General features: G+C 40.7%; 1 protein-coding gene across 7 annotated transcripts in view; it reads right to left on the bottom strand.

Moving 5' to 3' along the window:
• Positions 1-23,559, bottom strand: part of RALGAPA2 (Ral GTPase activating protein catalytic subunit alpha 2) — a 341,673-nt gene that overhangs the window by 135,052 nt on the left and 183,062 nt on the right. For all 7 annotated transcript variants that reach the window (XM_027624203.2, XM_027624204.2, XM_027624200.2 and 4 more), the window contains 3 exons: positions 7,271-7,399; positions 1,687-1,815; positions 749-807 (listed from right to left, as the gene is read on the bottom strand). In XM_027624203.2, coding sequence (XP_027480004.1) covers positions 749-807; positions 1,687-1,815; positions 7,271-7,399 — 317 coding nt within the window. The remainder of the gene's footprint in view (positions 1-748; positions 808-1,686; positions 1,816-7,270; positions 7,400-23,559) is intronic.

The following is a 23,559-nucleotide window of genomic DNA, read 5'->3' as shown; positions in this document are numbered from 1 at the left end:
AAAACAAAAAACAAAAAACAAAAAAACCCCAAAAAAACCCAAAGAACCCCCACAACCCAGAAACCCTTAAAAATCATCAAAGAGCTAACAAGGCAGTGATGGCTGGTAGGCTGCTAGAGAGAGAACAGGGCAGGAGCTGATTCCTTGGAGGCAGCCAGGAGGCTGAGCTGGGCTTATTAGTTTGGAGGCAGAGGATGAGAAACTGTTGTTCCCCTCCACCACTGCTCCCAGCTTTGGGCTTTACCTTGCAAGGACAGGTTGCAACTTTTCATTATACAGGTGGCTCAGAAAACCTCTATATTGGTAATAGACCGCTAGCAACCTCAGATGCCTAGCAGAAGCAACCAAAATATTTCCAGACATTGCTGTCTCCTAGGGTACAAAATCACTTCTGGCTGAGAATTACTAACCTATACATACACCATTTTTATAAGTTTTTGGTTTATCCTTCCATTTTCTTCTTCATTAAAAAAATAACAGGGAATACACGTATATATTCGTAATCTTGTTTATTGCCCTACAAAATGTAGCATGCCATAATCTTCTGTACCTTACTGTTTTCACTTAATAGTAATAGTAGCACACATTAAAAAAATTAAGTGAAGCATTTTCTTGACACAATTCTTACTATACGTTTTAGTATGTGTACGAGTAACGTGGAAGAGTGTTTTTTTTTTAACATTAACTGTTTACACATAAATTTGTATCTTAAAATCCTAAAATAGTTTACCTTTTAGTCAACATTTACCTTGCACATTCATTTGGTTCCTCTGTGGCATTCTTCAGTAAAATATTTATGAGGTAATGCTAAAAACACAAAATTAAGTAAAATAAAAACTTTGTTTAGTAGTTGGTTTCCCACATGGTCTGACTGTGTTCCAGGCAGTCAGGAGCTACTGAAGGACCAGGGAGCTCTGGAGAGGCTCCCAACAGAGAGAACCTGGGGGGAAGGGAACACAGGGCTTGGGGGAGCAGCCTGGTGGTGGTCTCAGCCAGGGACTCCCTGGGCAAGTAAGCCAGCCTAGAGAAGAGGGTTTCTGGGCATGCAGTAAAAACCTAGCAAAGCCATTGAGACTTCAGATAGGAAAAGCTGTTTTCTTTTACTTCAATTACATTATATATTGTATGTTAAATTATATATTATAATTATGTACCATAATTAGATAGATAGATTGATTCTGAGATTAGAAAAGCATTTTTTGTTTGCCCCAAAGTCAGTTAAGGGGAGAACAAATGCTTACTTTTATTCTCTAAGGAGTTAATAACTTGACATCTCAAATTATTAGTAGTATTAAATCAGGCTAACAATGGGACTGAATATTTGGCTAACTTCAATTATTTCTTACAAACTCATTTGATGCACTAATGTGACACAATTAAACCTAAAATTATTACAAAGGATGATTCATTACATAATTACAATCCATAGGCATGATAAACAGATCTAATAAAAAACACCCGAGGAGCCTATCAGTTATAACTGCCATATGCTCTGAATCTAATATGTTTAATCCCCCTAAAAGAGCTTTCTGGAAAAAACAACAACAACAATAACTACTGAAAGATTTAAACAATAAAGCAGAACTTTCAGGGATAAGTAGATCAATGTATGATAATGGAAGAGAGGACCACATAGCTAGAATTATAAAATGCTAAACTTGAGATTCAATCAAATGCATGCGGTACCTTGACATCTTCAGTTCCTGTGATGACTTTCTTGACTTCTGGCACAGACTGCAGTAAAGGGATGTCCCGGTAGGTATTTGGAAAGCAGACAAGAGAACCGAGAATGGTGAGAGCTTCTGAATGAGGCGTCTGCACATAAAAAAGTGAAAACACCTATTTTTCTTCTTCTAAGCCAGAAACTTTACATAAGCAACATGCTTTACTTTTTCATGATTTTGAGAGGGAATCTTCACAATTATTTTATCCTAGATAAGAAGTATCAAACTATGCCAGGTTATTTCCCTCCACGTGAATGAATATTTAAGCAAGAGAGGTTTGCGTAAATGAAAAAGCAAATTTCCAAGGAATGGAAATTATCACTATACTTGTATAAAAAGCATTGTGAAAACTGGTCTTCAGATGCATTCAGAGGTCAGAAGAGCAAATGACTCAATCGTGACTTTTACCTTTTATTTTTTATTTTTTTTAGTCTTAATGTTCTTAACAAAGAAGGGTGAGTGATATCAACTCAATATTATTTTTGCTCGAAGACAGTTAAAAAAATTCATAAGGAAGAGGGGTTGGGGTTGAATTTCAAAAGGCAGAGAAAGACAGCAGACACCATCTACCAAATTTCCTGTCTCATCAAGAACACTTTGCAAAATAACATGTAGTGTCTGATATCTAGTGGGATACAAAATCACTTATTTGTCCATTATTGGAATTAGGTATCTATTAAAGGAGACACTTCACTAGATTTCAATCTAGCCAACACTTACTAGCAGCTATGATTAGCCAAGAATGGGGCGGGCAACAGGATTACAAAGGTATGCCATTCGCCCACCTACCCACCTGTCCATCTACCCTTCTGTCTCTCTACTATTATCTAATAATTATAATAATAGCAGCTAACACTTACAGTGCTAGGCACTGTTCTAAATGCTGTACAAGCATTTCCTCATGGAATACCCTCAACAATCTAATTAAGTAGATACTATTACCATTTCCACATTACAAGTGAGGAAACTGAGGCTCAGAGAAATTAAGTGGCTTGTCAAGTGACACACTCTGATTTGCACCGAGGCCATCTAACTCCAGGGTCCACAGTGGGCCTATTTTGTTAAGCACTTGGGCGTACGAAATGAAAGCGAGTCTCCCTCCCCCAGAGAGATGGCGGTGTGGCATGCGGGGTGTGGGAGAAGAGGCAAATAGCACTGACACAGCTATGAGAACCAGATAGCAGGGATATCATGGGAGCCCAGAACATTCATGTTTTATCTCACCTTGTTCTCATCAGCACACAGGTCCAAAGGACAATATAAAACACACAGAATACTCTCTGGAACCCAAAATGTGGCAATGATTTGTTCTGCTCAGGACAGTTAGGGACACGAAGACACACTGTTGCTAGAAGTCACATAGTGCTGCAGGGAGCCAACCAGGCCGGCAGAGTGAGGGAGCGAGGTGAGGGGCAAGAGGCCAGTGCAGGCAGTGGGAATGGAAAAGGCAGAAGACCCGGGGCACCTGTGGGCCTGTAAAAGGCCCAGGTGCACAGAGCCCAGAGGCCATGTGGGTGTGCTGCAGGGATTGGAGGAGCTCCAGGGGGCAGAGTCTGAGAAAAGCACTGGGGTTCCCAGGTAGCGACCCCCAAGCCACGTGGCACAGTGCCCGTCTCATTGCACCCGAGGAGTGGTGCCATCAGAACGGAGCAGGAGTGTGGGGTGGACGCTCTCAGGGAGAGCAGAGCATCAGGTGCTCACTGAAGCCCAGGTCAGGTGAGAGTGACAGCAGCTCCGACTGTAACCATGGCCATGGCATCAGGCATGAAGTCGCTATATCCTTAATGGTTTATTTCATTTTTTTTAAATACAAAGACTTGAAACCACTGGGGCAAAATGAAAATGTTAAGACTTGCCAAAGTTGGTCAGTGAATACAGTTGTTATGTGACCTCTACCATACAAAGCCCTGTGGTCACCACCCAGGCCTTTCCTCACCTGACCCCTGGCCAGTGTAGGACGCAGGCTCCCTTGGGCCTGGGAACACTTTCACCATTTGGCCCTAAGGCGATCTGACAGTCTCATGGAATGGAATGCCTCATTTCCTTAGGATCCAAACTCTGTGACGCTGAGTGTGGTCCTGTGCCCTCTTCTCTCTCAGATCTATACTCACTCCCAAAGGATATCCAACCCATGATTTCAATGCCTCCTACATGTTGGATTCCCCAACATTTCTCTCTATACCAGACTGCCTCCCCTGAAGTCTCCCCTGAAGTCCAGGTTTGTATGTCGTGCCCCCTCGGGGGCCAAGAGGCATCTCACACTGACGGGCTCCACCTGACCAGAGCCCTGTCCTTCTACCCCATCTCCATCAGTCTGTCCCCTCATCTGCTGCCTTTCTTTTCCTTTATTTTTATGTTAAGAAGATCTTTAAATAAAAAGGGAGAGTGTTACGCCTAACTACCCAACATCTAGATTCAAGATTTTACCACTCTTGCATCATCTGTATCTGTTTCATTTTTTTCATTTCAATATTTAAAATTCACTAAGAAGTTTCCACTTTCAATATTTTAAAGTGAATTCAAGACATTGTCATTCCACCTCTGTGGTCCCCAACATCCCCGTTCAGGGTTTTTTCTTTGCATACATCACTTTCTGATGTGTTATATAGTCATTCTGTGTTTGTAACCCCAATGAAGACAGGGTTAGATGGTTTTCACTACTTCTCTACCCCAGTAGGTGCTCAAAAAGTATCTCAAGATAAGGGGTGGCTGCTGATGAACACCGATGCCCTTTCAGGTCTCTGCTTCAGCATCACTTCTCCCATGAAGACTTTTCTAATGTAGGTCTTCTTCCCCTCCACCTCTCACAAAGCAGAACGAACTATTCCTCTGTTGCCTTCCCTCTGGGGTCTGGATGTGATTCTACTGTGGCTGCTAGAAACTTATGCACAGATATTAACACTGAGTTTACCCAGCTGATTCCTTGAGGGTAGGGGCCCTGTCATACTCATCCAGGCCAGGTCCCAGCATGTAGTGGATCCACAGTAAATGTTTCTCAAACAGCCTTGCTTTGTCAGTCCTCTCTAATCGCTGCCCTTTATCTACCAGACAATCTTGGTTTAGACTTCATTGATTCCTTTCCCTGAGTGGCCCTTAATTACTGTGTCATGTGAGCCTGGCTTGAACTGTGGACTTTAATTTTTAAAGATGATTTTATTTATTTACGAGGGGGGAGGGGCACAGGCGGAGGGGCAGGGCCAAGCGGACTCCCGGCTGAGTGCGGAGCCCGATGTGGGGCTCAATCCCATGACCCTGAGATCATGACCTGAGCCAAAACCAAGACACTTAACCAACTGAGCTACCCAGGCGCCCCTGAGCTGTGGACTTTTAGATTGCATGCTAGACTATGTAATAATCAGATACAAAACATTAGAGCTTAAATAAAATAAGGAGTTGTTACACAGCTTTATTCAATGAATATGGTAAATCTAAATAATTTTTTGGCCTAAGCACTGAGCCTGGGGTGAGTCCCAATTTCCACACAGAAGAATGAGGCCTGTGTGCCTAAGCATATTCTCTAGGGTAGAGAATCAGTACAGTACAAGGCAACACTAGGATGGAACCCAGGTCTGACCCCACAGAGCTCCAGGGTCTAGCATGAGAAGGGGATTATAAGTAACACGCTATCTTATGTGCACACTATATCTGTTCCATTGGTGATGGACATCTGGATTAGTTGTAGTTTTCAGCTACTACAAAGGACGTTTATTGAGCACAAGCTCCTGCCTATCTCTTGGGGACCCGTGCATGTACATGTCTTTCCCCAGTTGCCTCAGCGGGGCAGATCTGCATAGCAGAGGTACTTCAAACTTGTAATTGACTCTTGTTAACCAAAAATTCTGAGTGAGTAGGTGTGCCCCATCCAAACACCTCTCACCTGTTCCCCTACAACTTTAAACCTCAAGTTTAAACTGAGAGAAATTCAAAGTAATTCAGATATAACTCTCACTTCCGCATGACCACATGTTCTCTTTCTTGAAAAAAAAAAACTGGGGAAGCTACTTTAACAGCTTATCTAGCCAAGAGATAAATTTTCACCGAGAATGACCACCATGCATGATATTATCTCTAGAAAGGGTGCCAGCATTTTTACAGGAAATTCTAATAGCAAGTAAGGAAATCGTCAATAAAGAAGTATGATTTTCCTTCCTGTGCCCTGTGAGTTTCCTCAATGTTGATCTAAATGCTTAAAAATAAATTTGAAGGTTCTTTTTTTTTATTAGATTTTATTTATTTCTTTGATAGAGAGAGACACAGCAAGAGAGGGAACATAAGCAGGGGGAGTAGGAGAGGGAGAAGCAGGCCTCCCGCCGAGCAGGGAGCCCAATGCGGGGCTCGATCCCAGGACCCTGGGATCATGACCTGGGCCGAAGGCAGACGCTGAACGACTGAGCCACCCAGGCGCCCCAGATTTGAAGGTTCTTTGAGAATGATTATCCTAAAATCTTTTTCAGATATAAAGAATCATAAAAATTTGTCATATTCCTCACAAAAAAAGTTGAACAAACCCAACATTTTTCTTCCTTTTTTTCTTCTACCTTTCTTTTCTTCTTTCATCCTTCCCTTTTGCTCCTCTTTTCCCTTCTCTTTGCTTTTTACTTTATCCTTATAAGAAGTTAGCACATGAAAATACCAGTGTGAAATACCAGCTACATAAAGTATTAAAAAACAACTTAATTTAAAATCCAGGGTTGGAGTTTGATTTACCCTGCACAGGAGAAATAAGTAGAGTGAAAAAGTAACAATATACCAAATAAAATTTACATAGCTAGATGCTCATATTGATTTCAATACAAGTCCCTGGCAAACAATAAAGCTAATTTCATTCACACCATCTGCAGAGGAAAACAATGAGTCTGAACAGGTAACAGTTGTATAGAGCACAAAAGTGAGAGGCCCTTTAAATTGAAATGTAGAAGAGTGTTCTCTCAAAAGGCATTATTAACACATTGCCCCAATAGTGGAGGTAAATGTGGAGACTGCAAATAATTTCTTTTTGCAGCCCTGAATGTTCACACTTAATCTACTTGATTCTAGTTTTTTAGTACAAGAATTTTGTCAGTTTTATTGCACATTAATAATATATATTCATTATCTGCTTAAAATTTAAGTGTTCTAACATTTCTAACTTTTTTAAAAAATATTTTCTATTAGACTTATTATAAGCAAGATAACAATTTAAGAAATTACTGATAATGTACACTTAAAATTCTCTCTTTACTACAGACATCTCCTCTGTGCCACCATTTACTGGAAAATGCTAATAGACTCTAAGAGATAAGTCCTGCTTCTGACTGTGTAAATGTGCTGAAATATTAGTGAGGATATGATTTTTCACACTCTGGCCTTTTGATGAAACGCCTTCCCAATACCAGTGTGTCATCTTATCCTACAATTTCACACATCAGCTGCCAGGGCATCTACCCGAGAGCCCAGTTTCACATTGCACTAATGAGTCAACACCTGTTAAGAGTGGAGAAATCTGAACCTTGTTAGCAATTGTGAAGCCTCCTGGGAGTTTGGATGCTGAGCATTGTCATACTCACCGCCGGCGTGTCTGTACTGAGGACCCTGGCAGCAGCCGTGATGAAGTCCCCCACCAGCATTGAGAAGCCAGGCAAACCCAGGGAGAAGAAGCGGGGTGGACAGTGCCTTATAATGGTGTTTAAGATATCCTAAAAGGGAAGATAAGAAAACACAACTGTAATTTTCAACAAAATTCCAAAGTTGTCAGCTCATTGGTACATATGGCCACTGTGTGATAAACTGAGAGAACACAGGTCACAGAAATTTTTCAGTAAAAGGGGTACTGGAAGATGAGCTGGCCCAGGGCCTATTGTACCCATTTTACAGGTAAGAGAATGGATACTCAGTTGTAAGATGACAAAACCTAAGTCATGGCATTGGGACTAGCCACTCCTTCTGTCTTCCACCTTAAGGTGAGCTCTTCGGACAAGCTACAGGAGTGTCGAGGTAGATATACAAATAAAACCTGCAAACATCTATCACTTCCAGAATTCTTCCATTTTCAGAAGTTAAAGCACACTATTACATTAAAAAGTCTTCAAGTAGGCAAAGACCTGGAAATTTTCACTCTTTGGATAACTCTCTGTGTTAAACAATGGGAATGAATGGAGTGTGGTCAGAGTCTAAGCTCAGGGAGTTGGCGTGGCTCTGGGTACAAGTGTGATCGTGAGGTCAAAGTGCAAATACAGCAGTTGCCTTTTACATGGGGTGCAGCACGAAGACCACCTACTGCCCAGACACCTGGTGTTGCTGTGTCTGGAACAGCCTGTCCTTGGTGGGGGGCAGGCCAGCCCCTGGCCGCCAGCTCTGCTGTGAGGCAGCCACCATGTCCCAGCCTGGGGCAAAGCAGGGCTCCACTACTGGACAGCGTTCGTGCCACCCACGGCCAGGACACATCTCCGTAGCCATCTGTGCAAGTGTGTGTGTGCATGGGGGATTAGTCAGAGCACCACAAACTTCTTCTATGCAGTTCTAGGCCATGCACATTAGTCAAACATACTGAAGTACTAGACTTCATGTGTCTTGTAGTTATTCAACCTATAGTTAGTCCCAAAATACAAGAAGCAAAATACAAAAAAAAAGTCTGGTTTCTTTTCTCAGATTTCAGTGCGGCTATTTAAGAAGCCCTTTAAAATAATCCGGGATTTAATTTCATTAAGTTAGAGCAAAGTAGTAGCAACCTGCTAAATTCTAACATAAGTCCTTTGTGACAAAAATAACCTCATTTCACAACCTGTAATCTTGAAAGAGAATTTTTATGTGTTCACAATACATTTTTTTTCCCAAGACTTATTTTTTTCCTTACACAGTGGATTCATTTAGTTTCTACAAATTGTGCTGTTTATATCCTTAAAATGACTGTACAATGCTTACTCTTTTAGAGTTCAGATATGGTCAATAGTTTCGCAAGTACTAATTTAAAGTTTTAGCATTTCAGCAGAATTTGTCCTATACCAAAAATAAATAGGTAAGTAGACAGACAGATAAAGGAAGGAAGGAAAGAAAAACCTGACCCACACTTCTCCCAAGTTAATGTTTAACCCCGCTTTAATCACATCCTTTGATACACTTTAGGGTCCATATCAGCCAAAGTAAACATTCTAAGGGGCTCAGCAGATGGATGCTGCAGTTTAGAAAGTGTGTAGTAAACTCAAGCTCCAAGAGTGGAACAAAAGATCCACCTTTTTCATAATTAAGCCTCTGATTAATGCCCTGGGCTCCTCACCACACACCTGTAATTACTCACAGAGGTACGCATTGTGCTGGGCCTTGTCTCAGAATATCAGGCATCAAGCTACCCAGCAGCAGATGGGAGCACATTTCTGTTGACATATCCCGCAGTGAAAGGATTCGTGCAAACCTGGCCAGCAAGGTAGCAGAATGCCATGCATCTGAAGATTAATAATGCAAACAACCATGTTGTTAACTTTGTTATGTGTGTGCTAATTCCATCTGTTGAGATGAGGAACTAAGCTTTGAACCCTGTCGATTTTTTTAAAAAATCTTTGGCGTATTACTTAAATAAGCCATTTTCACCACCGGAATTTAGAGTTTTAACTTTCAAAAAATGCTTTTCTGGGACAAGTTTGTGGGAATTATGAACTGAATCTTTTAATAAGCTAGGGCCAGAATCTGTACATGAAATCCATTTTGCCTCACAAGATTCACATGTGTAAAGGTAATGCCCTGTAAATGGGGCATTCACAAAAAATTACAAAGTTGCCATTGATGCTAAAGACAGCAGAAATGCATGGAGCGGAGATAAACTCACCCGGCTCCCCACCCCCTGGATGCGGGCCAGTCACTTCAACGGAACCGGTTTCTATGGGCAAGAAGATTGAGAAGAGAGGGCAAAATAACAGATGGCTAGCCTACCCTACCCTGCCACCCACGTAAGACAGAGCCCTGAGGAAAAGCGGGGCTGGGCTAGCTGTCTCCAGTTAAAGGCAGCACTGGGGTAGGGGTAATGTGGAAGTCAAAGGGGGAACTATACGGCCAGTCAGCCAAATTATGGCCATATGCCTGCTTATTGCTTATCCACGTTGGAATGGAACAACCCAAATGTTCTCTCTTTGTGATAACATGTGAAAATTAGGAATAACTGTGTGGTGTTCAAAAGAGAGCCACTGCATATTCCCAACAGAGGGATATCCACCAAGGGTTCCACTCATTGCTAGTAGAATCTTCCTTTCCCCTTCCCCTCCAGATGTAAGATCACAACTACTGCTGGAATCTCCAGAAAATAAAAATCTGGAGACTCTGAAACTTGCTACACGGTCTCCAGGGTTTCACCTATAGACGGAACAGGACGGTGCTTCCCAAATGTTAATTATTCAGGTAGGACCTCATGCCTTTTGCCATATCCATGTCCAAAGTGAGCATTATTTGTCTGTTTTTGAAAGCAAGTCATTTTTTTAACTTAAGTAAGATTATTCTGGAAAACTAGTATCCTATGTCACAAATAGAAAATAACCCTTCTGTCAAAACACTAACAGTAAACCAAGGCTACAGCATTTTTGTTAAATAGCACTGCCTGACAGAGGCGCCCCTTGTTTTTATTTGTTTGTTTATTTGTCAGAGAGAGAAGGAGCACAAGCAGGCAGAGCTGCAGGCAGAGGGAGAAGCAGGCTCCCTGCCAAGCAGGGAACCCGATGTGGGACTCGATCCCAGCACCTTGGGATCATGACCTGAGCCGAAGGCAGACGCCCAATCGACTGAGCCACCGAGGCGTCCCAAGTCTCTCCTTGTTATGAAGGGTGGCTTGATCCTGAGGGTGGTGTGAGAGTTCTGTGCCCACTCCAGCTGGCCTACCTGAGAGAGTCTCAGGGACCGGTGGAGGTGAGGAGGGGCCATTGTTCTTACTGGGTGACTAGATGCTGTTTAGTGAAACCTCCATGGTGACCACCGACGGGAAATGCCCCTGCACTCAAACCTTGGTGTGATGAAAAGAGCTCTGGGGCTGGGGCCTCGAGGCTTAGATTCAAGGCCTAGTGTATGTGACTGTGGGCAGATCTTACCATGCCTAGGGCTTCATGTTTCTCTTCCATTAAAGATGGATACAGAGTCATATCTAATGGTATAGTATGTGAACACATGCCTTTCTAAACTGAAAAGGGCCATACAAAAATAAACAGAGTAACAAATAAATTTTTTTTTTCAAAAAGGGAAGGACTCTGAAAGACTTTACTTTCTAGAATTTACTTTGTAGATTTACTTTGTAGAATTCAGTGGACTATTATTTTGCTGATATTCAAAAAGAGCAAAAGATTTCAAAGGTGGCACAAATAAGCCTCTCAGATTACATTATCCCAGATATTAAAAAACTCTAGAAATTAATGCTCTCAGATAACATTCTTAGCAAAGCATTCTAGCAATTAGCTATAATGTATATAATTTCCAAGGCAAATAATAAAATAAAAACAGGAAAATGGTATGTTTAGACTTTCTAGCTTTCATTCTTCTCAGTTCTAGAATGTACCTGAAACAAGTGAATCTGGTAGCAAAAATAGTTTCTTTTTCCATAATCTAAAGAGACTAAAATATAATAAGCCCAATGAAAAATGGACAGGAATCAGTTTATTCTTGAAAATTGACCAGTATGAGGCGCAGACAAAACTCTTTCACACGGTTTTGTTCAAAGGAAATAAAATTCATTCTGCAAAATGCTGCCATATAGTAAACAGACAACCAAAGTAGTATTTTTCTGTTTTTGGTTAAAAGTCCGCATGCATGCTACACATTGAGTGTGAAAGTGGATTGTACGATGATAATTGTGAATTTGCAGCTTATCAAAAGATTCTGGCTTATGAGAAAGTAACTGGTGAGAACATCTGTCTCTTATCACTGATCTCACAAAAAATCAGGTAATTCAAATAGAGGCGTGTTGTTTCCTCTCCTCCAAAGCACGGTTCTATAAACACAAACCGCATTCAGCCTGGTAAATGAATCGCTTTAATTGAATGCTATGTACACAGTAACTGGAAAAACCATAAGTGATAAGAAAAACATATGGTGATGGCAACAGAAATTGGTTTATTCATTTTGCATAGTGTTGTTTCTTTAGTTCTCTTATAATTGACCTTTAGAACGATGTGTAAAATAATTTTGTTTATTATGGCTCCAAACCTTCCAACAATTACACAAAATGAAAATTTAAAAGGAAGGATTCATTCTGGAAGCATTTCCATTGTTTACATAATTGCACAGCTATAATTTAGTGCTCGTGTTGTTATGGAAAATAAAAAAAGGGCCATTACAGGCCATTTCAATTCAAAATATTGCACAGTGGTGTCAGAAATGGGGGAAAATGTTCACCTTAAAGCAGTTTAAAATGGATTAACCCTGTAAACAAAAACATTTCAATATAGTATTCTATGAAACACAAATGTTCAAGAAGTAGCCATCGTTCAAAGGGAATTAGAAATGTTGCAACTGTACTTTCACACCAATTACATATATATTATTCACTTAATATTTGCTCACGGCCCAGCAGATGATGGTTGTAACACAATAGCCGACCATCTGTCTCCCTGCCTTTCCTTAGCGGACTCGCGCCTGCTCCTCAGGAGCAAACAGATCCGGTTATTCCACCTAAAGTCACTCAGACCTTCCAGGAGGCCAAACAGAATTGTTAAGAAATAAAATTTATGTGTACAAAATCACTGAACTCCTTCTCTAATTTTTTACTTTAAGAAAAATAAAATGCTACATAATGAATAACTTCATTATTTTTCAGAGAAGATACCTGCCTTTTATCTAGAAAATTCTAGAGGGAGGTCTTTTGTTTGGTAAAAGAGAGAATGTTCAGATCTGGTTATCTCATTAATCTGGTTAATGAAAAGGTTCAACCCATTCCACGCCCAAGTAGAATTACTAATTACCAAAATATCTGAATGCAAAAGGATACTTTTAACACTAACCCTGCATATAATTTAAACTTTAACAATTAAAAAGGTAGCTACAATCCTGCAGTACCTTGAGGACATATTTGTAAGTATCAATTAACTCCTTCTTAGGGAAGTTCAGAAATGCTGAGTGACAAAAAAAAAAAAAAAAATTTAGTTACCAGAAGAACAGATCCCTCAAAGTCCCAAAGCCTTGGCCTCTTGTTTCTGCTAGTAGGTCTTTGCTCCTCCACTCCGTGCAAGACACCCTTTATACACCACAAGCTGCTACCTGGCCTCTTCATACTCTAACTTGGTTCAGACAGGACTTTTTGTTGATAAAAATAAAGCCTTTAGGATTACGGCCTTTTAAAAAGAGCACAGCAGATCATGTCATGAGCACTGTGCTTCTGGAAGAGTCACTGAAAAAAAAAACAACAACACAGAAGAAAGCTAAAAATTCCTTTCAAGATCTGAGTCAAGGAATATGTGGTATACACTACACATTACCTGTTAAAAGGGCCATGAATGGTTATGATCTCTTTGGAGAAAAAGCAGAGATTTTTGTAAATGGGGGACAAATGTGACCTCTCTGGGTGTAACTATGTTACCAAGGCCAGAAGAAATATGACAGGACAGAGTAATTGGGTTCTGTAGCTGGAGAAACAAAGTCACCTAGTACTTCTCACCATGAAATATGCTATGGAGAAGACACTGAGTTTCCCTGACAGCAGCGTGCAAAGGAAAAAGGGAGTGAGAACCCTGAAATGAACTTTTGATGGCCACAGGAGCTGCTTTGACCATTTGCATGAAATCAGGATTTCAGGAGTGACAGAACATCAGGCAGATGGCAGAGACAGTCACTGCAACCCTCAGCTCTTAGGAGAGCCTTCACTGTTTTTTATGATTGCTTGCAATTAATCCTGCATCTGTGAGGAAGAACTCTGCTAGCCTTCAAACTGATGAAGACTGACTGCTTCAGGAAAAATGGGGGATTGGCTGACTGACTGATTTTAAGAAACACTATATGAATTTTATTTTATACTGAAGTTGATATGTTGCCAGATTGTCTTAATTACTTCTTTTTCTTTCTGTTATCTGTAAGAGCGTTATTGAGAGTGCTGAATACTCACCACCATATCACCAGGGAGAGCTTTATTGAGATATAATTTACATGTGATAAAATATACCCTTTAAAGTGTACAACTCAGGAATGCCTGGCTGGCTCAGTTGGTTAAGCATCTGTCTTCAGCTCAGGTCATGATCCCGGGGTCCTGGGATCAAGCCCCGAGTCAGGCTTCCTACTCCATGGGCAGTCTGCTTCTCCCCCTACTCGTGCCCCTCTTCAAATAAATAAAATTTTAATGCGTACAACTCAGTCATTTTCAGTATATTCATAAAATTGTGCGCTATCACCACTATCTAATTCGAGAACATCTTCATCACTCCAAGACGAAAACCCTCTACCCATGAGCAGTTATTCTCCATTCCTGCCCACCAGGCAACCACTCATCTACTTTTCTGTCTCTATGGATATGCCTGCCCTGGGTATTTCAGAATATGGACTCATATACTACGTGGTGGGTTTTTTACCGGGCTTCTCTCATTTGGCAGGTTTTCAAGGTTTATCCATATTACTGCATGTAGCAATATTTTATTCCTTTTCGCGGCCCAATAATATTCCACTGTGTTGATACACCACATTTTGTTTATCCTTTCATCAGCTGATGGACATTTGGGTTGTTTCTACCTTTTGGTGATTGTGAATAGTGCTACTATGCAAATCTGTGTACGAGTTTTCGTTTGAATACCTACTTTATTGTCAATACTTTTGGGCATATACCTAGCAATGGAATTGCTGGTTCATATGGTAATTCTATATTTTAACTTTTGAGGAAGTGACAAACTGTTTTCTATAGCAGCGTCACCATTTTACATTCTTACCAATAACATATGAGGGTTCCAATTTCTCCACTTCTCATCATTTATTTTTCATGTTTTTTAAAAATTATAGCTATTCTAGTGAATATGAAGTGGTATCTCACCATGGCTTCGATTTTTATTTCCCTGGTGACTAATGGTGTTGAACATCTTTTCACAAGATGTTCACATTAACATCATTCACTTGTTGAAGAGGCTATTCTTCTCCCACTTAACTGTCTTGACCCCCTTGTCGGAAATTAGTTGACCAGAGATATATGGGTTTATTTCTGGACTCTCAATTCTATTCCATTGATCTATATATCTAACCTTTTACCAGCACCAATACCGTTGTGATTGCTGTAGCTTTGTAGTGAGTTTTGAATAGGGAACTGTGAGTCCTCCAGCTTTGCTCTTTTTCAAGACTATATTAGCTATTTGAGGTTTATTGCAATTGCCTACAAATTTTAGGATCAGCTTTTCCATTTCTGCAAAAAAGGCCTTTGGAATTTTGATAAGGATCCTACTGAATTTGCAGATCAACTTGGGGAATATTGTCATCTTAACAATATTAAGTATTCCAATCCAGGGATATGGGACATTTTCCCACTTATTTTGGTCTTCTTTAATTTCTTATAGCAACGTTTTATAGTTTTCAGTGTATCTCTTTCATTTCCTAGGTTATATTTGTTACTAAATATTCTGTTCATTTTGATAAATGAAACTGTCTTCTTAATTTCATTTTCATATTGTCTATTGTGGTGTATAGAAACACAGTTAATTTTGTATATAGATCCTGTATCCTGCAACTTTGCTGAATTAATGTTTTCATTCTAATAGGAGTTTTTTGTGAGTGTGGGAATTCCTTAGGGTTTTTATATACAAGATCACGTTGTCTGTGATTATAGATAGCTTTCCAGTCTGGATGCCTTTTATCTCATTTTCTTACCTAACTGCCCTGGCTGTAATTTCCAGTACACCACTGAATAAAAGCTATGAGAATGAACATCCTTCTTCATCTTAGAGAGAATGTGGAAGTTTAAAATGGAAAGGCCATTGTTCCTGGGGTGGGAAGAAAGCCAGAGCCTGTGACGTGGCATTCAACCTTTTCTCAAAATATTTTTGGAGATTAGCAAATTAGTGCAAGGATGCTCAGGGTACTTGGAGACCAGATGCACTGAGAAAGAACTCACCCCTCCATCATATGAATTGAGTCATTCTCTCAGCCCTAAGTCCTTAGCAACATGAATGAAATATAAAGCCCCTTTTACTCTGACCAACAACACCCTGTTTGCAGCCCACAAATCAGGAGGAGCTGCTTCCATGTGGGCTTCCTATAAAGGGCATTTCACAGCTCACTGGGGAGACTAACAGAGAGATGGCAAACCCATCAGGAAATTCCGGCACATTTATGATTCCATAAGATGAAAAAAACTGTTTGGAGGGTTGTAGAGAGATGTGACTTACCAGCTGCACCAATCATGCCTTGAAGACATCACGGCCTATGTAATGACTGTCTTAGTCGTGACCCTGATGAGCCTCAAATCTACAACATTACAGTTTGTACAACAGGCTGGTTTAATGAGGTTGATGCAGATGCTCAGAGCAGTTATTAACTCCTGACAATGGGACTTCAGCAAGTGAGGGCTTCAATGAGTCCCTGCTGGTGAGTAATGAGAGTGAAAGTGTTGAGGCTGCAGCAGACTCCCATGAGCACAAAGTCCTCTCAGAGTGCTGGACATGGATGCGGCACTCTGAAATGGGACCAAACCTGGTGGCAAAAGCCAAGGGACAAGTAGACACAGAAAGGCATTTGTAATAAGGGCCAGGGAGCAGGGTGGATGAGGTGGGATAGTAGGATGTTCAAATCTGCTTTTTCTGAGGCAGCCAGTTAAAGTCTCTCCACTTCCACCCCACTCCTCCACAGCCTTCACAACATTCTGGAGCAGAAGCAAAGGCAAAGAGTCACTGCCACCACAGATTACAGGACAGTTAGAAATGTACTTATGGAGCAGAATCATGCAAGTAACATCATTAAGGTAGGAATTACCGCAATGGGAGAAACATTCACTCATATAATTAATATAGGTACTACAGCAACAGGCAGCCACATTGCTCCCAGGTATATTGTTCATCCTGTTCAGGAATGAATCAGCTAGAAATATATTCTTAGAATATTAAAAAGAAATTCTTGGATGAAACCATAGGCTTAATATAGTCAGGTGCTGCCTAACACCATGGCTGACAGGTGCAGTGAGGTTCAGTCAACGTTGCCTATGACGCCAAGCAGAATACTCATTCACTCTCATGCTGGAATCCAGGTTAGGATCTGACTGCACACTTGTATTACCTTAGAATGAAGTACAGAAATTTAGTAGGGGAAACATCTCTCTACTGAATTTGGGTAACAAGGATATTTAATGTGTTCCTTTGGAACCTTGCAAACCTAGAGAGGAAAGATCTAAGAGATCATCGTTCAATTTTTTCATTTATGCAGAAATTGTCCCAAGGTCTGGACACAAACTCAAGCATGCTCCTCTTCCTTTGGAAGATAAAGTGTTAACACAGGATCAATGAAGCACCATTTGACGTTGGTGAGTAACGGGCCTCATATGTAGAGCCAGAGCATCATTCTGAGGGCATTACTTAGCTCTGAAACACAAATTATTCTTTCATCCCATTCACTCTGCCTCATAATCACTTATAAATGCAAATAATACTTTTTTAGAGCTATACTTTCAGGTGAAGTCAATAAATGCTCTGGCTTAAAAATGTGCTTCCAAAATATATACATATCCCTCTCATAGAAATATTATCAAATGAGGGAACTAGGTCATAAAATGCTATCTTCAAAATAGAAATGAGCCTCCCACCAGAATATTCTTAGGAAACTGTTGGACAAAAATTGAGCATGCATGCGTGCACGGGTGTGCATGTGTGTGTGCGTGTGCGCACACATTCATGCACGTGCGTGAGAGGCATAGGCACTGTGTGTGTAGGGGTGGTAGTTAGAGAATTCTATGGAAAAACACCAAGATATCTCCCAGGATTCTGGCAAGAAATGAGGATTCCTACTTTTCTCTCAAATGAATACTAGAAAACCCACATCATTTGTGGCTTCTGTGTTCATTTAATACTGCCAAAAGATTTAGACATTCTGTTGTCAAAGATGAGTGTCCAGTGCATTTAAAAGTGTTTCCTTCTCCCTGCTGAAATTGGGAAGCCTCGTTCTCAGGTGTGGATGAAGGTCAGCCTGCTAGGTGGCATGGGGGTCTCTGGGCTCTTTGTTAGCCCATGACTAAGAACAGGTTAAAGAGGAAAGGCTCTTCCTATTGGAGCCTCCCATGTCCTCTGGTGTGTTCTCACACAGGAAAAGAAATACGCTTTGGAATATGATTATACATTCTTTTTATTCTAGGATAACATAAGATGCATGCTCTCTAGTTTGTTTCCTTGTATGTAAAATTACTCCACCGGTGCATGGGAGCAAAATCAAAGCTTTCCATATTTCGTGTTCTGTCAAAAAAAATAAATAAAAAAGGAAGAGAAAGAGGAGCAATGTGCTGGTCATTCAGTTCTGAGACTCTACAAACCCATCCCACCAACATGAGGTGGAGGTCTGGATGCGATATGTAGAGCAGTACCAACAGGGAACACTTTTAGTTTCATCTTGGGCAAGAGACTTACAAAGTCTTCTTTTTTATAATGTAATATGTGTTTGGACAATGAGCTCCCAAGAACGGCTTAAATCTGAGAGAAAATTCCCAAAGGGAGCTAGCTCTCTCAACCTACTTCTCAACCACTAAGAAAGCAGCAGTTTTGGCAAAGCCTGCCTGTTCCAATGATGGAGCGCCCAGTGGATGCAAATCCCACCACAGGAGGAAGGAAAGAGGTAAAGGTAAGGAATGAGACCATCTAGAATAATTAAATGACATTTAATGGGTCGACAAATGGCTTGCTGCTTCAAATTCTAGGAATAGATGTTTAACATTTTGGTTTCTGTTCTTTTTTTAATTTTTTTTAAGATTTTATTTATTTATTTGAGAGAGAGAGAATGAGAGATAGAGAGCACAAGAGGGAAGAGGGTCAGAGGGAGAAGCAGACTCCCTGCTGAGCAGGGAGCCCAATGTGGGACTCGATCCCAGGACTCCAGGATCATGACCTGAGCTGAAGGCAGTCGCTTAACCAACTGAGCCACCCAGGCACCCAACATTTTGGTTTCTGACTTACATATAATAAAATTCATTTGTGGGGCTTAAAAAGTACTTTCTTTAAACAAAGTTGCTTTCAGCAGATGTTGGAGAGGAGGAAGAAGGAAGAGGAGGGATTTGGATATAAGACTCCTAAAAGATAGCACTACTTTGATCTCCTGAGCATCAATTTCATCATCTGTAAAATGGAAATGAAAATGCAACCTACCCCACAGTGCTCTTAAAAAAGGGTGACAGAGACTGATTGGAAAGCATTTTGTAAATTCTAAAGCCTCATACATCATTGCTTGTATTAAATTATGACAGCATTTCTAATTATGATCTTATTAAAATATTAATTTTTCTAGGGCCAACTGAAAAAGAAGACTTGAAATAGATTTGATTTCAAATCCACTCATTAGGGCACCTGGGTGGCTCAGTCAGTTATTCTTTTTAGCTCAGTTCATGATCTCAAGGTTGTGAGATCGAGCTCTATGTCAGGCTCCATGCTGGATGTGGAGTCTGCTTAAGATTCTCTTTCTACCTCTCCTTCTGCCCCTCCCCTGCTCATGCTCTCTTTCTAAAGAAAAAAAAAATAAGTGCTTTTGTTAAAAAAAAAACCCACTCATTTAAAAGGAGTCCAAAATGAAAGCCACATCATTCTGATAGTCTCCTACAAAAACATTTCACAATAAGTTGACAAAGTTCTTGAACGCTAACTCAGTTGCAGGTACCATGTCAGCCCAGGCTGTGAGGGGAATGAAGCAGAATAAAGGTGGTCCCTGCATTCCAGCAATGACCCCTCCGTGGTAGGGGACAGCTCTACATAGTTGGGAGTGAGGGCAGGCCAAGAGCACCAGGGCTCCTGGAGGGGCACAGCCCAGCACTCTATGAGGACCCAGGGGAGTGAAGCAGACAGGTGACACAAAGGCCCTGAGTCTTGACAAAAAGACCATGCTGCACACATTCAATGCAAGACTCCAGTACAGGGTAAAAAAAAAAAAAAAGGTAGATGTTTTATTTTGTCTTACTTTTAAAAGATTCTCTTCTTCTAAAATTTATTTAGCCCACAAATACCTACCAAAGAATATTTTTTCCATGGAAGAACAAAAGAAAAACCGTTGTTTATTGTTTCTTCAGAAAACAATGTTCTCTCTAAAATGTGTTCCCGTAAATAGCATTAATAGCTGAACAGTCTGCAATTACCACACTCCCACTTATTGTTATGTATTAAAAAGGAATCAACAGACAAAAAGAGATTATTCCCCACAAGGAGAGCACTTTCTCACAGAAACAAAACTTGCAATTTAGAATGCTTTTCTTGATGTTATTTCCTTGTATCCAAACCTATCCTTTATGGATTATAAACCACAGTCTTGACTTAAAATCTCTTATATTCAAAAATCAGTCTTTTCCACACAGGAGTTAAGGCATCTCCCTCCCCAAGTACAATTCAGTATTTGCAATGCTTCTAGAAGCCACCTCTCGGTCTCTCAGTTCTTCTCTGCCTGAAGAAAAATGTAAATTTTCTTAAAATCTTTGTAGAATTCTAAATGGGAAAAGAAGCTCTTGCAGGTCAACAAGCGATTTTCCAAACAGGGGAATCCCTTCTGCAGCGACCCTACTAGCACCTACTGAAGGCCTAACTGTCCTCATTTTTCCAGGGCCCCAAAGAGAGCTGTTATAACCCCATTTCATAGAACAAGCAGCTCAGGCCAGAGGAGGCTATGAGGTCACTGACTCAAGCATACAGCGACTTCAGTGCAAGGCCAGGGCTCAAGCTCCGGAGTGGATGGCCCTTTTGCCCAGGCTGCCAGGGGGTGGCCAGACCAGCTGGCCATAGATGGACCTGACAGAGTTTGAGAGGCTTACAAACCCCCAATCAATCACGGGCCACGTCTGAACAGGACACCTGGCTAGAAAGTGCCTCTGGTGGTGAGCTGGAGTCTACCATCAGTCCCCACTCAGGAGGTAAGACAGCCTGATCTCTCTCTCTCTCCTCACAGGCAGGGCTCCAGACATTTGAAGGAAGCAATGATCTGTGCCCATGTGCCAGCTCCTCACCATGCAAGCTGTTCTCTCACCATCCTTCCTCGTCTCAGTCGCTCGGCAGCGTGCACTCAGTGTACAGGGGGGAGCACAGCCCCCCTGAGCCCCTCCCTGCCTCCACCAACACTTGCAGTGCCTCAGGCTCTGGCGCTGCAGGCCACACCACTCATTCAGATTCGGCTTCAGGACAAAATGCCCCTCAGTATTTGTCATGTTAACTCAGAATTCATGTAATCATTCAGTGCTTGAGTTCTTAAATTGTTTTTCTTTTTTAAAAATAAATTGGACCATTTGTAATTGAGTCTCTGCTTTTTGAAGAAGAGTCCCCTACTGGCAATTTTCATAATGCTCAACCTCAAACATTTGCCTCTCTTTAATCTCCCTGGTTAAATTTTTGTAGGGTTTAATTTCCTTGGTTAAGTTGAGAGAGCTAGCCTGTCATGCTTGTTTTGATTGCTGGGCTCTGTCATTTAATTTACATCGCCTGGCTCTTCTAGCCTGGTGTCACCTGCACAGGTACTACTATTTGAGGGCAGGGTCCCTCAATCATAGCACTATTGACAGTGGACCGTAAATTTTTTGTTGTCCTGTATGTTGTAGGATGTGTGATGACATCCCTGGCCTCTACCCACTACACCCCTCCTGTGACAACCAAATATCTCCAGACATTGCCCAGTGTCCCTAGAGGGGAGGGGGTGGCAAAGCCCCCTGCCATCCCAGGAATCACTATTCTAGGGTAATGAATGATGGCTGGATCACCACTATAGAAAGTAGAAAGTTCATGTCAGCTCTGAAACTGATCACTGGAGCTAAAGTCTCAACCAGAATGGTTTGGCTCAGCTGCTTTGGTCATCTGTTCTTCCCCATGATGCCACATGGATTTGAGGGGGCCTTTCTCTTTTTTTCCTCCGATTTTTGATCAATCAACATATTTATTGAGTGTGTATTCTGCCTGGGAAAAGATAAGATGCACTCCAGTGAGTCTACTAAGGAAGATTCTGGTGACGTGGGCCTTGTTAGAGGACACCGTAGGGTTTCCTTCCAAAGAGAGACCTTGGGGAACAAAAGAACATTTTTTTCTAATGAAAGATGTAGGTCAACTTATATACTTTACCATATGGTAACAGTTTAGTAAGGACAAAATCAATTTTCCACATATATTGAGTTATTATATTGCATTTTTAGGCTTTATTTCATGTAGCATATGTTTATTAAACATGTATGGCTAAATTCGTATTTAAATTCATAATTCATACTCTTCACTGATAGCATTTATTTGAAAGAAAGTCTTTATACCTTTAACTCCAAAAAGGGAAATCAAACAAAACTCAAGTTTCTGGCCTCAGGTAAACCTCTCCCTCTCCAGGTCAGCCTCCCCTGCTATCATCTTACACTTTCTAAAGCTGTGAAACAAGTTCACTGTACACGTGTTAAACCTCCTAACTGAAGTCTCTACCATCTGTTACCTTCTACATATTTCTACTTTCCTTATTTAGGTGTATGAGGGGTAAGTGGGCTTGGTCTTTAGCTTAATGAAAATAATTATTGGTTTCAGAGCTGTATAAGAAAAGAAAAAAAAAAACTCTCCAGGTTATGATTTTGGTGTAGTCATCTGTCTCAAGTCTCTATGGTCACTGATAGCTAAGCAAAGTTATAATAAAATTTTCTTTGGTAAAACTTGACTAATCTATGGTTTGTACATTCTCATGAAACATTATGGGAAACACTCAGAAACCACCGGATGTTACCTGGGTGACAGAACACGAACCATATGTGTTGGGGAAGAACAGATGACCAACCAACACAATAGATTCTACATTTCATCACTGAATTTGTACAGTAAGCACACAGTAAGAATTATTATTAGTTTATCAATATATGTTAGGACAGGGTTCACATATACCACCCATCCTTGTAAGCGTTATTCTTCCATCAAACCTAAGTCAAACTTGAAAGTTTTATTTATTGCTGTAGTAGACCTTTACATTCAACAAAATCCCACTATTTAAAAAAAAAGTAAATTCACACTCAAAATAATATTTTTAGAAAAATAAAGGAGTTTTTTTAAGTGTCAAAGTACTTTCAAAAACAAATAGTAACAAAACTGGCTAATAAAAATTAAGATAATAGAGACCTTTAGAAATTCTAGTTATTTTAATAACTGTAAATAAATTTACAGTTTGGACATCAACTGTTCAAATTCGAACAGGGTTAGACATTATGTTCTCTTAAGTGGAGAGGAAATGTGCCTGGAAACCTTTCTAACACATTTCTACTTCCTAACAGGTAAGAATTCTTTAGGGACATCTCTCAGTGTATCCTCCATACACCTGCTTTGCCTGCCCCTGTGCTACTGTGCCCATGATGAAGAGAGGTCCCAGCCTACCTTGCCCCCCACCTTTCCTCAATTCATCGTCTTGCCTTCCTGAATCAACGTTTGCTTTGAGAGATAATGGGAATAGTGCCAGCAGGCTCTATCTTCTCAGGCACTTCCCACCCAGCACTATACCCAACCTGTCCAAAATACTTCTCACACACACAAACACACAAAGTACACAAAACATATATATGTACAGAAATATACATATACATATATGTGCACATATAAATAAATGAATTTATGCATACAAACTGTGTTTTAGTCCTTGTTAGGCCCTCATTACCTTGCCCTTGGGCTGTTAAAATTCCCTCTCTGTGCTTGTTGTGCCCTCATTCCTTCCTGATTATAATCTACCCCATATAACTATGGTTTAAGCTTCTTAAAAT

This window comes from Zalophus californianus, chromosome 8, assembly GCF_009762305.2.
Source record: "Zalophus californianus isolate mZalCal1 chromosome 8, mZalCal1.pri.v2, whole genome shotgun sequence".
Taxonomy (NCBI): domain Eukaryota; kingdom Metazoa; phylum Chordata; class Mammalia; order Carnivora; family Otariidae; genus Zalophus; species Zalophus californianus.
Note: the sequence above shows the minus strand (reverse complement) of the source record. Positions and strands in the feature narration are given on the sequence as shown.